The 17,180-nt window shown below is 43.1% G+C and overlaps 1 protein-coding gene and 1 pseudogene across 1 annotated transcript; both read right to left on the bottom strand.

The window, feature by feature from the left end:
* Nucleotides 1-2,133: 2,133 nt before the first annotated feature.
* Nucleotides 2,134-3,079, bottom strand: LOC102566148 (olfactory receptor 5G9-like; annotated as a pseudogene).
* Nucleotides 3,080-8,915: 5,836 nt separating this feature from the next.
* LOC102565908 (olfactory receptor 5AR1-like) lies at nucleotides 8,916-9,854 on the bottom strand. The gene has a single exon (XM_006267728.3). The coding sequence runs from the start codon at nucleotides 9,852-9,854 to the stop codon at nucleotides 8,916-8,918; it is 939 nt and encodes a 312-aa protein (XP_006267790.1).
* Nucleotides 9,855-17,180: the final 7,326 nt, after the last annotated feature.

Genomic DNA, 17,180 nt, shown 5'->3' with positions numbered 1-17,180 from the left:
GACAGATTTTGTTAACTGCAGGCCTCAGAAAAAAGACATGGAGAACTAGGTGACATACTGATGGATACTGGGCTGCACTGGTACCAGTGTTGCCAGCTGATCCATGGAAGTGATTATTCTCTCTATTCAGCATTGGTTAGGCCACATCTGGAGCACTGTGTTCAGTTTTGGGCCCCCCACTATAGAACGGATGTGGACAAATTGGGGAGAGTCCAGCAGAGGGCAACAAAAATGGTGAGGGGTATGGGGCACATGACTTATGAGGAGAGGCTGAGGGAACCAGGCTTATTTCATTTAAAGAAAAGGAGACAGAGAGGGGATTTAATAGCAACTTTCAACTACCTGAAGTGGGGTTTGAAAGAGAATAGAGCTAAACTATTCTTAGTGGTGGCAGATGACAGAACAAGTAGCAACTGTCTCAAGTTCCAACAATGGAAGTTTAGGGTAGATATTAGGGAAAATTTTCCCACCAGAAGGGTAGATTTAATAGATATCATAGACGTTAGGGTTGGAAGGGACCTTGCAAGATCATCTGGTCCAACTTCCTGCCCAAGGGCAGGAAGTCAGCTGGGGTCAGATGACCCCAGCAAGATAATCATCCAAATGCATCTTGAATGTATCCTGAGTAGGTGCTTGAACCACTTCTGAGGGGAGACTATCCCTGACTCTGGAGACTTGGACGGTAAAGAAATTCTTCCTTATGTCCAGTCTAATATTGTCTTCCAACAGTTTGTGAACGTTGGACCTTTGTTTCCTTTGAGGTTGCCCTGGTGAGCAGACATTCTCCCAGGTCCTGATGCACACCCTGATATACTTATAGGCTGCCACCAAGTCTCCCCTGAGCCTATGCCTTTTCAAGCTGAAGAGTACTGTGCCTCTCATCCTCTCCTCATACGGCCTGCTCTCTTGACCACTTATGATGTGCATGGTCATCTTCTGGACTCTCTTTAGCTTCTTCACATCCTTTCTAAAGTGTGGATCCCAGAGCTGGATGCAGTACTCCAGCGGTGGCCTCACCAAATCTGAATAAAATGGAAGAATGACATCTTGGGTTTTGTTTGAGATGCATCAGTAGATGCAAGCCAGAGTTTTATTTGCTTTGCCAGCTGCAGCATCACACTGGTGGCTTATATTTATCTTTTGGTCAATCATGACTCCCAAGTCTCTTTCAGATGTAGTTCTAGTGAGTGAAGCACTGCTGCCTATAGGTATAATGTGGGTTTTCTCCCGAGGTGGAATACCTTGCATTTCTCTATGTTGAAGGTCATCAGGTTTGTATCTGCCCAACTTACGAACCTATTCAAGTCAGCCTGGATCCCCAGCCTATCCTCCAGTGTACCTGCACTTCCCCGCAGTTTGGTTTCAAAATACTGGAACAGGTTACCCAGAGAAATGATGGGCTTTCCATCCTTGGAACTTTTTAAGACCCAGCTAGATGAAGCTTTAGCTGGGATGATCTAGTTGGGGATGGCCCTGCTTTGAGCAGGGGGTTGGACTACATGATCTCCTGAGGTCCCTTCCAACCCTAATTTTCTATGACTCTATGATTCTATGCTGCTAATCTGAGGGTGGCTGTGAAAGAGTTAACGATGGAGTTCATCTCTCCTGTCTGCTGTCTGAGAGGGAAAATGGTAGCTTCTTTCAGCATAACCTCTCCAAGCTTCTACTCCAGCCAAGAAAAATCAGCTCCCCTGCTTAAGATATATGCCCCAATTTGGAAGGGTTGCTTTTTGGGTTAAAAAAGTACACATAGTGTGTGAGTAACTATGGTAATCAAATCTTATTGGTAATGTAAAGTTCTTGTAGTATAATGTGCTGAGAAACAAAGATTCCCAGGATATAATGGAATGCAAGATATTGAAACAGCTACGGACATCATTTTCTGACTTTGTTGGGTACATGAGCTGTGATTTATAATACGAACATTTTAGGATCACAGCATCATAATGTGCAATGCTATATAAAACAGTGACGTTGCCCAACTAATGTAAATATATCTTTATACAACTATCACCACAGAGAGAAGATATTTGTTTTATATCTCTTCTGTTAAACACAACATATTTTTTCAATGCTGTATTATGACAATCAGAACTATTACCTCAATATTTATAAGAAAAATAGTACCTGCATTTACATACACTGAAGAATAACTTTCTGGCTTATTGTTCTCCACAGGGCATTCTTCACCTCCTTGTTCCTCAGGCTGTAGATCAGGGGATTCAGCATGGGGATTACCATGGTGTAGAACACAGACACCACTTTGTCCTGGTCTGCCAAGTCACTGGAGCTGGGTCGCAGATACATAAAGAAGAGTGTCCCATATAATATGGCAACAGCAGTCAGGTGTGAGGAACAGGTGTTGAAAGCTTTGCACTTGCCTTCAGCAGACTTGATCCTCAGGATGGCAAAGATAATATAAAGGTAGGAGATGAGGATGATCATAATGGTGGTTAAGGTTGCTAGAGCAGCAAAGATGAAATGCACCAGTTCATCAAGGCGAATGTCAGAGCATGAAATTTTTTGGAGTAGGAGGATGTCACAGAAAAAATGGTCAAGGACATTGGAGTGGCAGAAAGAGAGGCTGAAGAGAGAACTGGTATGGGTGATTGCATTAACAAAGGCACAGACGTAAGAGATGACTATCAGCTGGATGCAGACTTTCTTGGACATGATGAGGTGATAAAGCAAGGAGTTGCATATGGCTATAAAACAGTCATATGCCATTGCAGCCAGGAGGCAAAGCTCAGTATTAGCACAGAGAGAAAGAAAAAAAAAACTGAACCATGCAACCAGTAAAAGAAATGTTTTTATTCTCTCCTAAGGAAATGACCAGGGCTTTGGGGGCAATAACGGTGGAGTAGATGACATCTGAGAGAGACAAGTTGCTGAGGAAAAAGTACATGGAGGTGTGTAACTGGGGGTTGACCTTTATCAGTGCTATCATCCTGAGATTGCCTATCAGGGTGCAGAGGTAAATGAAGAAGAACACCATGAAAATGATAACTTGCAATTTTGGGTTGTCTGTAATACCCCGGAGGATAAAGCTAGTCACCCTGGTGAAATTTGCAGAAGCCATTTGTTCCACAGATGCTGTCTGCTGCTGCTGAAGAAGTCAGTGCTGGGGTGAAAGCAGCAGATACCACAGGAATGTCTCTAACTGTTCACTGATGTACAGGAAAGATGTTTAGTATCTATGGGTTAAGAAAAGTGATGTGTAAGAAGAGTTACAGAGGACTATAAAGTGCAACATGTTAGAATTGTTTCCCTTTCCAGGTAAACACTTTAAGAGTTTCAGAACTTTCAGAGAAAAATCAAAATCCATAATATTTTAGTTAAATTCTGAATTATTTTCACTGAAATATGATTTTTTTTAAATGGTGCCACACTGTGCCTTGGGGAAAAAAAAACCAAAAAAACTTAATCTTACAAGTACGTCTAAATGAATCATAGCATGGAAAATGGCAGGCAGTATGGCAGCATTTTCCAAATAAAATGTAGTTTTATTAGGTTGCCAAAAGAGTTGAACTTTTCCATGTAAGATTTCAATGAAAACAATTTTTTCTCATTATTTTTTTCAGTTTTTTTCACAGCTAAATTTGGCGCATGCAAAGCACTAGTAATACCTCATCAAGAAAATGCTGTACAACCCTGATCACTCCTGCTAAAAAAATATGGAACTAAACTGGGACACAAAGAAAATGAGGTTACTTGTTTGATCAAGAGAATGGGGAGGTTTTCTTATGAAAGGTGACCAGAAGAACTAGGCTTGTTTTAACTTACCAAAATGGTTCTGGAGCTGATCTCCAAAAGAAGTTCATTGAGCTTTTCAAAGGTGATGAGGGAAGTCAGATGCATGTTCCTTTGAAATTTTATGGGACTTGGTCACTGATTTATCAGTAGTTTTAATATCTCTTTCATTCTTCCCTTGTCGGAAAGCCCAAGAACTTCAATTTCTTTAATCTAGTTACCATCTCAACACCTCTTAGTAAATTATTGTCAGGCAAAACCGAGAAATCTAATTGGCCAAAATCCTGTAAGTGGTCTTTGGCACAATGAAAAGTTGAACCTAGACCTTTGAATCATTCAGGCATCGGCATCACATCACCCATCAGCATTTAATTTTGTAAAAGAAAACCTTATGATGGAATTGGATGTTTTGAAACCTTTGACCCAATGCCACTAAATTCAGAACACTATCTCTTCCTTGGACACACACAAGGCTTAATTATAATTGCTTGTGGATTTGTGGAACACTCCCCCCTCCCCCCCTCCCCCCTTGCAACATAAATAAAAAACAGCAGTTGAATTGAGAGTACAATTTAGGGTGCTGTTACAGGTTAAGTTTGAAACATTTTAAATCTGTGAAATGCAATGCATCATAAAGATAGAACAGTTTCAGAGCAGTCACGGTTAAAGACTCAATGCCATCTCAGACCTCCACAACTGTGACTTGCCACTAGAGGGCCTGACAACCAGGGGCACGAATAGAAGCTAGGACTCTCCTTGCTTTGGGTGGGAGAAGATGGGGGAGGATAACATGTGTAGCTTGGAGGTAGAGAAATCATGTGGCTTCTGGTTTGTTTATATATTGGTTTAACTGGCATTTTGGGATAGAATCCCTAGACACCTCAGAATCTGAACAACATACCAGGTCCAAACAGGTTCATAAAAACATTGTTCATAGTTCCTGGGGATAAAGACACACACAAAAAATCACCTCTAAACCTTTTGTAAATGTCATGATTTTGAAACTTTTTTTTTCATTTTAAAGCAACTTGTCCCTTATTTTTCAGCCAAAAATCTGTACAATCTGTAAACATTTAACTCTGCCAAGCATTTAGAAAGAGTGATATGATCTGGAAAACAGGAGATGATTAGGAGATGATTTTTTTCAGCTCACTAAATTCTATAACCATGTGGCTAAACTATATCATTGTTTGTGGCACTGGAAATATAAAATCCCAATCCCTCCTAATTTTCAAAAGAAATTAAGAACTTTACTGCATTGGGGTTGAAGGCTGGGATTTTTAAAAGAAAACCCTTGAAACCCCTGTCCAAAGGGCTCTCCTAGGAGTCTGTAGTCCAGACTCCTTGGTTAAATTTTAGGTGGTCAATCACCATAGACTGTGGTCCATTTTATTAATCCCATGTTTTTGTTTTATAGTGAAGCTTGGGGTACATTAAGTACATTTAAAAATTCAATGTATGCATTACTATGAAGTATACTAATCCATTTTTTCCTCTGTGAGAGAATAACCCATTCCCTAAATACATTTTAAGTCTGCAGGTATATACAGGGCCAAATTTCAAATAGTCCTAAATGAAAGAAAAACACATAGTCCATTTTATTTTTGCTCACTTAATGAAAAAGAGTGCAAGTGAGATGTCATTCCCACTGAACTATGATTATAGATAACTAAATAGCAATCTAATGCCAATTATATTTTAATACTAATGATACATTCTGTATCTTAGTGCATGGAGGAAAGTGTAGCAGTCTGGGTGATATTCTCTTCCCTTCCTGGTCATCTAAGTGTTCTGCTTTGATTGCCTCCTTGGCATTTTTGGTCATCTAAGTGTCAAAAATGCCACTTATACACACACAGGATTTCTGGATGCATAGCCTGCCTACATACATAGTAGTCTATATGCACAGACTAGGCACATTCACTGCAATATAATGGAGAAGAAGGACCAAGGGACAGACTCAAACTTTATTTCTTTTGCCCCCAATAGCTGAGTGCCTAGGAGGACAGAGAACTTTTGTTCTAGGCCGTCCGTGCCTGAGGGAACCTGACTTCCCAGCATATCAGTCAAACCACCGCACTGCAACTTAAGCATTACCCAGGGGCCCTCTCCAATACACTATCTGAAGTTGAGCCACTGTTCTTTTGTTTACTGTAGTCTTTGGAAAAGTTTAAGAAGGGGTGGATGGTTTGTTTCTGCATCACTTAGAGGAAGGCTCTTTTTAGGCAGACTAGTAGCCACCTCACTGATCCTCCTACCATCTGGTTTGCACACTTTCTCCTGGCCCCATATATTTCAAATGCTTCATGCTTCTGTCCACCCAAGAGGAAAGCTTCAAAAGGAGCACCAGAGAGCAGGTTATTGATGGCTAGAAAATGGTATTTAGAGGTTTACTTTTGGGAGTTGGTTTGTAGGTAAAGTAGATATAGCATTAAAATAATGGTCCAGGACAACAGCAAGGGTTAATTGATTTATAAAAGCCTGTTTGTGACAGGTTTTTTTCAAGGCCCACTGCATCTGACATAGGCAAGAAGGAAGCAGAGACAGCCTGGGAAACTGAAGACATGTGCCACTCTGTTCCATAACAGAGATAAGGGACTCTGCCACATTGGCCAAGTCACAGTAACCACTGCAGAGCCTTTAAGATTTCTGGTGTTGGTAGATGGACCAAATTCGAAGGAGACTGGTAAAAAGCTCAAATTAAGATGTGTGCATGTGATAGGTTTGTGAAACAAAGAAATTTGCTGACAGGACAGAACATGGACACTATGATGACCACAGGGAGGCCAATCAGTAATGCCAGAAATGAAGATTCATTGGGAGGGGATAAATAATACAAAAAGAGGGATTTCAGAGGAACAAAGAGATCCCTGACAGGGGAACCTGAAGTTACCATGAACAGAGGGCACACCACCAGCTGCTCTCACTCACCCCACTAGTAGAGCACCTGCCAGCCTCTCCACTGGGTGAGCCCTGTGTCTGTGGGACTCACCATGAAATTCACACACACAGTAGTGTGGCGAGATGCCAGGGTGCTGGGCACCTGTCCCTGGGCTCCACACCCGAAGTGCCACCACCCCAGTGTTCCCCAACCAGGGAGGGTACACAGAGCACTGTATATAGCCTGCACAGAGAAAAGGATGCTTTATGGGTGATGGGTGGGGTGATGGGTGAAGGGGATCTGTGGGTCAGGGGAAGGTTTATGTGGTTTAGGAGGGAGTGAGGAATAGGGTCTTGTTGGGGAGGGAAGAACAGGGTCTGTGTTTCTGGAGGGGAATAAAGTGCTTTTCTGAAAACTGTCCACAGTGAATGTCATGCTAGGTGTGTGTGGTGGGCCTGAGGCCTGGGGCTGGCTATCCAGGTGGCCAACAGAGGGAAGTGCAAGAGGAGGTGGTCCACCAGCACCTCTCGCACCCAGAACCCTGGCATCCCACTGCCAGGTGTGTGGCTCATCCAGTGCCTCGGTGGATGGGGCTGTCACTGTCACTACTACCACATCTGGTAGTCCTGGTGCCACGTGCCCTCCACCCTTTGCACCTCTTGTGCCCAGGCATCGCAAAAGAACTCCTCACACAGGCTACAACAATGACATGGGGCAGTGGTGGCCTCTGTGACCTCAAATTGGGCAGTGAGAGTCTACCAGTATCCCTTCAGGTACCCGAATGTGCACTTCACCAGTGCATGGGTCTGGCCCAGAAATCTATTGAAATGTGCCTGGTGGGGGGTCAGCTGGTGGTGTAGGGCCATGTGAGTCAGGGGAGGAGTGGGTTGCCCACTCTCCACCAGGGCTGGCCAGGTAGAGTTCCAGAAGGCACTGGCATCATGTACACTTCCCACACAACTGTTGCTCCCATTTGTGAAGGCACAACAGTGGTCAACAACAGCCTGCAGCATGCTGGAGTGGAAGCCTCACCCACTGTCATAGGGGCAGTTGCTGTGGGGTGGGCAGATCATGGGGATGTTGGTCCTATCCCCCCCGATGCACTGGGGGAAGCCCAAGGTGTGGAACTCCACCAGCACCTTCAGGGGGTTGTGGACCTGGAGCAAAGTGTACCCCAGCACATCCTGAAAGGTGCTACTGACCTCTAGGGTGACCTCTCTGGTGCTCACCTTGCCCAGACCAAAGAGGTAGCTGATGTAGTGTAGGCTGGTGATCATGACCAGCTTGAGCAGGGGTATGGACAGCCAGGTCTCCAAGCAGACAGGGCAACCACACGGTGGTGGCCTACTGCTCCAGGTGCAGGGGGAGATGATTAAGGATCTCCTAGATATTGGCCAGGTCATCCAAAAGGACTCCGGCCACTGCTCATTGTGCTACATGATGTGCATCAGCAAAGCACAGCAAGCAGGGTGGCAAGCAGGAGCCTAGGGCTTGGGTCTTCACTCTCAGGGCCTGGGGGTGGAGCAGCCATCACACGATGGGCACAGACTCTGGTGACAGAGTTGTAGAGGGCTGTGCCAGCATGCTGAGCCTGCTCTGGGCCAAAAAGGCAGGTGGCCAAGGAGCACCACATGGGGATGGCTTTTAAAGAGGACCCCAGGCCACAGCCAGCTATGGCCAGAGCCTCCATCTGCCCCTGGCTGCTGCAGGGGGTTGCACAGAGCCAGAGGAGTCTGGGAGCAGGCTAATACCAGGAAGGGCAAATCTGCTCCCAAGTAGCTGCATGTGTAAATGCCTTCCCAGGGCAGGTTTATTCCTCACTAAATTACTGTGCAGTAAACTCATATAGCACTAATTGCACATGCAGATGTGCCCCATATTGCCTAAATCAATAGCTATTAGAAAGTAGGACTTTTTTACATACACCTGCAAATTTTCTAAAGGCTGCCCACAATTGGAGGCAGATGCTAAGAAGTACTCATCTCCCACTTAAGCACCTGAGTTAGAGTGCTTAATTTCTATCTGTTCTCACTGAGACCAGGGGTTAAGACCTTTTTAATTTGTGGAGTGTTTATATGGGAGTTGACCACTTTGAAAAATCTGGCAATGTGCTAAGTCACCAAACTAGGGGTAGCATGGTCCTTTGCAAGATTTGCCTTTTCCATCTTTTTGTTACAAAAGACCCAATTTAGATTATTCTCAGAAATCAAGAATTGGAAGTGGAGAACTCACTAATCAATAAGTCTTCCATTTATTGATAGTGAAATAGTCTCAGGATTTACATTCATTGAAAAAATACCTTCCTGCCTATTAGCCGCTTAAATGCCTCTTTTACTTCTTTATTCCTCAGACTGTAGATCAAGGGGTTCAGCATGGGGATTCCCAGGGTATAAAACACAGAAATTATTTTGTCTTGATCCATACAGTACTTTGAATTTGGCCGTAAATACATGAAAGAGCCCGTTCCATAGAGAATGGTAACAGCCAAAAGATGGGAAGCACAGGTAGAAAAGGCTTTGTTTCTGCCTTGTGTGGAATTCATCCTTAGAATAGCGGATATAATATATATGTAAGAGACCAGGATGATTAGGATAGTAGATGTGACAACCACAGTAGCACAAGTGAAATGAATAATGTCTGTGACATGCGTTGAAGAACATGATAGCTTCAGGATGGGGGGCACATCACAGAAAAAGTGATTGATGATGTTGGAATCACAGAAGGACAAGCGAAATATAAATATTGTTTGAATTGTTGAGTACAAGCAGCTTATGAAGTATGAACTGAGAACCAGTAGCATGCAGAATGGTTTGGACATGATGACACTGTAAAGTAGTGGGTTGCAGATGGCTGTGAATCGGTCATACGCCATCACTGCCAACAGGCAACATTCACAGGACAAAGCAATGCAGAACAAGAAGAATTGCAAAGCACAGCCAGAGAATGAAATTACTTTTCTCTCTCTGACCAAAGTCATGAGTGTGCTGGGAGCAATGACAGTGGAGTATCCAACGTCCAGGAGGGCCAAGTTGCTGATGAAAAAGTACATGGGAGTGTGAAGTTGCGAGTCTATTCTAATTAACATGAACATCCCAAGGTTTCCCAATAGAATCAGCAGGTAGATGAAGAGAAAGACTGTAAAGAAGAAGATCTGCAGCTTTGGGTTCTCCGTGAATCCCAGAAGTATAAACTCAGTTACTGTAGTATGATTCCTGTCAGCCATTTATCCTAAACATGCTTTCCTATGTATTTGAGAAAGTGATGTTTAACCTGAAAGAGAATATAAAAGTGTTAACATCTCAATGAAACATGATTCAAGCATGAACTTCAAGTCTTATGATTTACTGATATTCAATAGGTTTAAGGATTTGTCACTGACTGCAGTGTACCAGAGATAGCTCTTTGCCTCAGGTAGTAGAGGTTCCTACTCACATGTTTAGATACCCAAGTTTATCCACATGGGTTGCACTATCATTGGGGACTGATACTCTTTACACAGCAAAATAGTAATCAATGTGAGAAAAAATGTGAGGTAGTGGTCCTGATAAACTTTCCATTATAGGACTGACATAATTTTAGAAAGGCAATACTTATTGAACGTGCTGACACACCACTGTTACATGTTCCTGGAGAGTTCAAACAAGAAGTCCCTGCCTCGCACAAGTAAGTTTCTCTCTCCATTCTTTATACAAAAATAGTGTCTCTGCTCTTAAATGTTCAAAGACAATGTCTATGTCAAGTCGAGTGTTACCCCATTGCCTATCAGGGCATTATATGAGTCATTAAATCCAACCCCATTATTGTAGGTGATAATGTTTTATAATCGTTTTCATCTTAAATATATAATCATTCTCTTTTTTCTCCCATATTGAAAATTGTTTATGGAACACTCTCCTCTGATGTTTAGAAACCTTTTTCTACTTCCCAGCCTATAGGTATTTATGGACAGCTTCCTTCCATCCCCACCGCTGACATTAAACTTTATAGTTTAAATGTTTTTTGTCCCACGCTTCCTGTTTACTTCTCTAAAGTATTTAGAGGGGGGTAACCATAATCCTGTCAGTTTTCATTCTTTTAAACTAAATAAGACAAATTCTTTTAGTCTCCTCTGATGTGACAAATTCTCTATTTCCCATGATCATCCACATAACTCCTTTGCAACTGTTTCCAATCAATCCTTCCTTTTTAACATGGGTGGACAGAAGTGCACACAGTATTTCAGATGATCTATGAGTACTTTGCACAGTCACATTAATCCTTCTTTACCCTGATTTGGAAATATCTTGCTTGTTACAACCTAGGGTTATATTCACCTTTTTATTGTCCATATCTCATTGATGATTTGTAGTCATCTTGATGATTAAATAATCCACCTAGCTCCTTCTCCTCATTTGTCTCCAAATGATGAGCTACCCATTTGTAGGTGAATTTTTTTGTTTTTTGTTTTGTTTTTTATTAGTACCCAAGATTTTGTTAATAAGTATTACCACCTTGGACAACTGACAATGCACCCAAATGTTGTACCATTAGGAAATGTCTCTCTAAAACACTAATGCTAAGCTCATGAATAAAAATGTGAAGTAATTCCTATTCCAAGACCAAGACCACTATTTGAGGAATTCCAGCCCTGTATGTTACTTTTCAGTATTACCTATCATCATGTCACTTTTAACTACCTCTAACCCACTTCAAATTCTTCTCCTAATTCCCACCTTTTCAATTGTAATTAAACATTCCCCTCGTGGAACAAAATCAACTACTTTACTGAAGTTCACATAAATTGCATTCCTTTTGTCTGAAGAAATCTTAGAGAAACAGCTGAAGTGAATCAACCATTAATCATTTGGTCTTAAATTATTTTCTATAAATATTTATTTTATATCTTTACTATTTACCATTATCAAGTCTAAAATAAAATGTGTTCTTTCAGCCTTAATAGTATTCTCTTGAATACATTTGCTGGATAGCACATCTAGAAATATCTGGACCTTTCATAATAAGTAACACTGTTTTCCCCAAGCTGTAACTAGGAAGTTAAACTCTTCTACAATTACACAATTCATATTAGATTCCCCCTATCCCAACTTTTTAAAAAACGTTAAAAAAATCTCACTTTCTGTCTTAATCCAACCTTGGGGGTCTGTAGCATACTGCCAGAATGGCACCAGTAGAACTCATGTCACAAATCTGTCTCAAAATGATTTTTACCAAACAGATTTCATGCAAGCTATCCTTTCTTATTTCTTTCCAATCTATTACATCATTAATATATTAATCCTGTGACACCACACTTATTTCCATGTTTCCTGAGCAATGCTTGTTTTTCAATATCTGTTTCAGTCATGACTGCTTTTCTACCTTTGAATGCTATCCCTTATGTCTATTTTCATGCTCTGTACTGGTAGCTGTAATTGCTTCATTTTGCTAATGAGGCTCCTAACATTTCCATTTTTGTTATCAACCACGCTTTCTTTCTTACTTGGGTTTAGGTACAATCCTGTCACTAAGATGAAGGCAGTCTTGACATTTTGTGATGGTTAATTGACTATTTAGAGTTAAATAGCATTGTGTGAGTGAAGGGATTGCAAAACAGGGAGAAGTGTTTGTATACTATGGTCCATGTGGTCCTTTTAAAATATCAAGCTACAGTTAGCTACAGAAAAAGACTGAGTGATCACGTGCATTATTGGCATACAAGGGTATCATTCAGAGATGGAAGACCTAAGATTGCATAGGTCTTCACTTGAACCGTATTTCCTATTTTTTTTTCCAAATGTTGAGTTTGATACACCTTAACTCTTCATTTCCTTTTTTTTCCTGCTGTGTTTCTGAAAAAGTTGAAGAACTAGGGAGGGAGAAAAACACCATCAAGCAAACTAAACACCATGTTTAAAAGCATTGGTCATTTCTTAGTTTTTTGGAGAAAAAAGACAAAGCAAAACGATCCACCTCCCCCCCCCCCCCCAACCTGCTGTTTGTAAAAGTTAGGAATCATTTACACAGTTGTGATTATCATGGGGATCTGCTCTGAAGATGCCATTCTGGCTTAGTAAAAGCAAAGTAGTGTAAGAGACTCTCCCCCAACCTGTAAATTGTTTGAGTGTGGACTGGAAATTGTGGTTATTCATTTGAAATACAAGGAATGTGCAGTTGCTAAGAGGGCTGGGATAAGAAACCACAGAGCTTGTATGCATCCCAAACCCATAACATTTCTCCCAACATCTCCTGCAACATATTCTCCCCTGCCATCTTTACTATGATCACCCTCTACTTCTCAACTTTAGCCTAAAGTCATTAGCACTTCAGAAAATACATACATACATTTAGTCCCTGGGTTATGTGGCCAAATCTATGTAAATGAACCAGGCCTACCTACTTTAAAAGTTTTACCTTTGAATAGAATACATATATAGCATATATAGTAACATACATAAGAGCCCTGATCCTAGTGTAACCAAATCTCCCCTATCTATGCCTCTGTCCCATACAGCCTAGCTCTTTCCCTATCCCTGCAGCCAATGCCTCCACCCCACCTCTTTTACATAAACTCATAAAGGTTGTCTGCATGACGGAGGTTAATAAGGTTCAGATTTGATCTGATCTTGAATGGTTATAATTCAGGTTCAAAGCTACTCATCCATACAAGTTATGCACTCACCCCTTCACAGTGATTAGATAGAAAGTGATTCAGCAGCTCTGTCTTAACATGCTCAATGTAATCTATTTTGATTATCAGCATATGGTGTGTGCTTATCCAGAGACTTTAACTCTCCTTTTGAAAACCAGGTGAAATATTGTTACCTCAAAAGCATAGAAGATGTTCTTATGCTATAAGGAGTACGTCATATATTTCATAGTATGTATGCAAAATAACACCACAACTCCATGCATATGTATGCACAAAACTTTAGCAGAATCTATTAAACTTAAGAAATGTAAAACATCTTTGTGTGGCCAAATATCAGGGATTCCTAAAATAACTCAAAATTCATACTGGCCTCATCCTACACTCCCACCAGGTGCACAACATTTCACTGACATTTGAAACTCCTTCAAGGAGTTTCAGTTTGCTGCCCCTACAACCTTGGAGCAAAGCACTGGGCTCCGTGCTGCTCCACGGCTTTGCAGGAAGCCCTGCAGGCAGCCTGACAGCAGCCTGGGAAAGCAGCCCCACCCAAGAAAAGCAGCAAGCCTGATCTTTCCCCCTCCCCAGAGCCTGCCTGCCTGCTTGAGCTTCATGGGGGCCCAGTGCTTCCTTCCATGGCTGTGCTGCCCCCTGGGACTGCCTGGGCCAAGTGCCTGCTGGTGGGTGCCGACTGGGGAGGGAGGGCGCCGCTGCCACAGAGGGAAGCACCAACTCTCTCTGCAACCCAGGGTCTGTTCTGCCCACCAGCAGCTTGCCCTCCCTACTGGAGAGGCTGGTAAGTCAGTGTGGTGTGTGCACGACATGGGGGTTTAATCTACCCTAAATTAAAGTGATGTTTTTTAAAACCCACCACTTCAACTTAGGGCCCCCATTTTGTCTACACGCACTTACAGTTACTACTGCAACTGTCTAAGTAATTCATGCAAATAACAAACAGAGTTTTTATTCAGACCTGAACTTAAGAATCCCACGGACAAGTGATCCCATACATAGATACTATCATTTTGCTGGACCTGTACAAAGCAGATAAATTTGCATGACAATTTTAGCAAGACCGTTGATTGGACAAAATGCTACTTGACATCCAAAATTAAGCATGCTAGTGTTTAATATCAGGAAGATTTTCAGTAAAAGTAGAAAGATATTTACTTAAATGAAACATTTGTAACCAAAACCTAGTGAGGACCTTGGAACGCTCCCCTTTGTGCAGTCACTTGCACCTTTGATAGCGTGCCCTTCTTACCTGATTAATCACCTGCACTTATCCCAACCCTGAAGTCATAATCCCTGTTTCCCTCATTCCTGTGCTAAACAAACATAAACCTCACGTCAGTATTCTGAATCCACCGATCTGGTCTTCCTGTGAATTGGCTTGAAATCAGAAGTTTCCAGTCACAGAAACCAAAACAAAATAGTTGTTTTCATGTCTGTGGAGCCAGAAGGCTGGCTGAAACCTACCTGTAGAAAGGAGTTATCTGTTGTTCTTGGCTTCGAAGGAGATCATGTTTAGAGGCTCTTAAGGTTGTTATACGCTTGTTTAAATGGCATTCAGGGATAAAGTCCTTAAAGGAGAAAGGCATTCTGAGGTCAGGATGAGTGCAGACAAGATTATTAAAACATTTTTTGTGTCCCCTGAGAATAACTCTACATAAATGTGCTGTATCCAAAAGTTGTGCAAATTGCCTGGGTTTTTTTTAAACACTTTACTAAGTTTCAAATGAAAATGGCCTCTCAGCCCCAGCATCTATCTGAGGAAGTGCAAGGAGACATATATATGGAAGAAAGAATCACCAATCACAAATATTTCTTTTTCATCCTTTGACAATGACCACTGTATTGTTAAAAACCTGACACCATTTTGAGATGTATATAAATTAATTCCCCAAAATAGCTGAGATTAAAATGAATTGTATCGAAGCCTTGGGATTTTTATGAGAGTCTCAGAGAGTTGCAGGGAGTGGCATCAATTTGAGCTACATGACAAGTGCTTAAATCTAGTTTCAGGTGCCAATTTGTGGACAATCCAGGGTTTAAGCACTCAAGGAGTCACCCAAAATTGTTGGACCCTTGGAATCTTTCATTTAAGTGCTGCAATACCTTAATACAAGTTGTCCAGTCCAAGAAGGACAATCCAAGTAAGCAGGATTAGGCAGTTAAACTCCCAGGGTAGTCAATAAGGAGAGTTAAGCACCACAAATCAGAGAACTCAGAACTGAAGAGGGGAACCCTATATAAAAGGTCTAATCTCCCACCCTATTTAGGATTTAGCACTTAAATCTGGGGTTTACAGAAGCTTAGGTTCCATACATTTAGCACAGTAGTTATAGCACTTGTATAGATTGTAAGAGAACTGCATGTTAGCGCCCCTCCCCCCCACCCAAAGGAATTTATATTCAAATTTCCAATGTTGGGGTTTGTTATATATTATATTTAGCGCCTTGTTACATATTACACTGTGAGGTTCAGCAAATAAGGAGAGAGAGGGGTCACCCTTATTTGCTACAGGCTGCTTAGCTGGAGTGACTCTGTAAAAGGCAGATGTTGCTAGGGCTGAGCTCCAGGAATTGTGTTATACAGCAGCTACAGCATCTGTTATACTGAGTAGAGCCAAGGACCAAAAAAACTGGCTTGGCTGCAAAGCAGTGCTGAGGGTACCTGATTAGGAGGAGCTAGCTGAAGCATTGTGAGACTGCGGAATGACAGGCAGATGAGATGCTTTACTGTGCTATAGAGCAGTTTACTGTACAGTAAGCATGTGCAACTGCCAGGCCTGGCAGCACCTGGGCCCAGCTGCAGCCAGCTTGTGGCCACCAGCTCCAGCTCCAGCTGGCCAAAGATGACCTGCGGCAGCTTATTCAGACCCTGCACCTTTTGCCTGGCACCACCTCACCACATGCCTGCCAGTCCTGTGCTGTGCCCCTGTGTACTCAAGCACAGGTGGCCTGTCCGAGCTGCCACTACAGCCTGGCATCGGCAGTAATGTATCACCAGGAGAGGGCCCCTTGGGTCACCAGCAGCCTATCCTGTCAAGCTCCTCACTCCCAGCATCATCCAGAAGCTCTGGAATCCCAGAGCAGCCTGACCCATTAGTTCACGCACAAGACCAGGCCAGCCACAGAACCACTGGCCTTTAGCAGCTCCAGCTCTTCCCTGGAGGGAGGCCCTGTCTAGGCAGCCAGATGCTGCACCCCTGTGACCAAGGGCACTGTTGGCAGCCATACACCCTTGATGAAACAGGGACTGACCCAAGCTTCCTGGCATACCAGCCACACCCACCTGGTAAGCCCTGCACTGGAGGGAGGCCCTCCACCCTGTCCCGGCTCCTGCTCCTGCCCCTGCCCCAGCCCTGGCCCCACTCCATGCCTGGCCTGCCTGTGCTCCCCTGGCCTCGAGTTCCACCCCCACAGCATGCAGGGAGGGGGAAAGAGTACTAAACTTTATTGAGCATCCTGTGCCCCCACAGCTAGGTGGTCATGGGCCTCTCACATGCCAAGGAATATGATGATACCAGCAGTGATGTCCTTCTCAACTGTGCATGGCAGGAACGTATAGTACAGTCACAGGTAGCCCTCCAGGCAGCTGTGGAGATTGTAGGGCAGGGCAGGCTTGTCCACTGCACCATCCCAACTCAGGGCCTTGTGCCGGGTGTGCAGGTGTGCCTGGGGCGCCATGGCCATCATCATCAGCAGGGCTTAGTGGTTCAAGCACCATTTGGTCTGTGCAAACAGCTCCACTCACTACACCCTGGAAACTAGCAGCAGAGGTATGCTTAGGGCGTGGCACTGTCAAGGGTGGGGGAAGGGGCTCCCTGGAGGTGGTGACTCCCCGGAGAGGCCCCCTGTGGGGAAGGCAGAGGGGCTGACAGCTCCATGTCCCAGTTGTCCAGGAGCCCTCCAGCCCTGA

Source organism: Alligator mississippiensis, chromosome 2, assembly GCF_030867095.1.
Source record: "Alligator mississippiensis isolate rAllMis1 chromosome 2, rAllMis1, whole genome shotgun sequence".
Classification (NCBI taxonomy): domain Eukaryota; kingdom Metazoa; phylum Chordata; order Crocodylia; family Alligatoridae; genus Alligator; species Alligator mississippiensis.
This window is presented reverse-complemented; position numbering and strand designations above follow the sequence as displayed.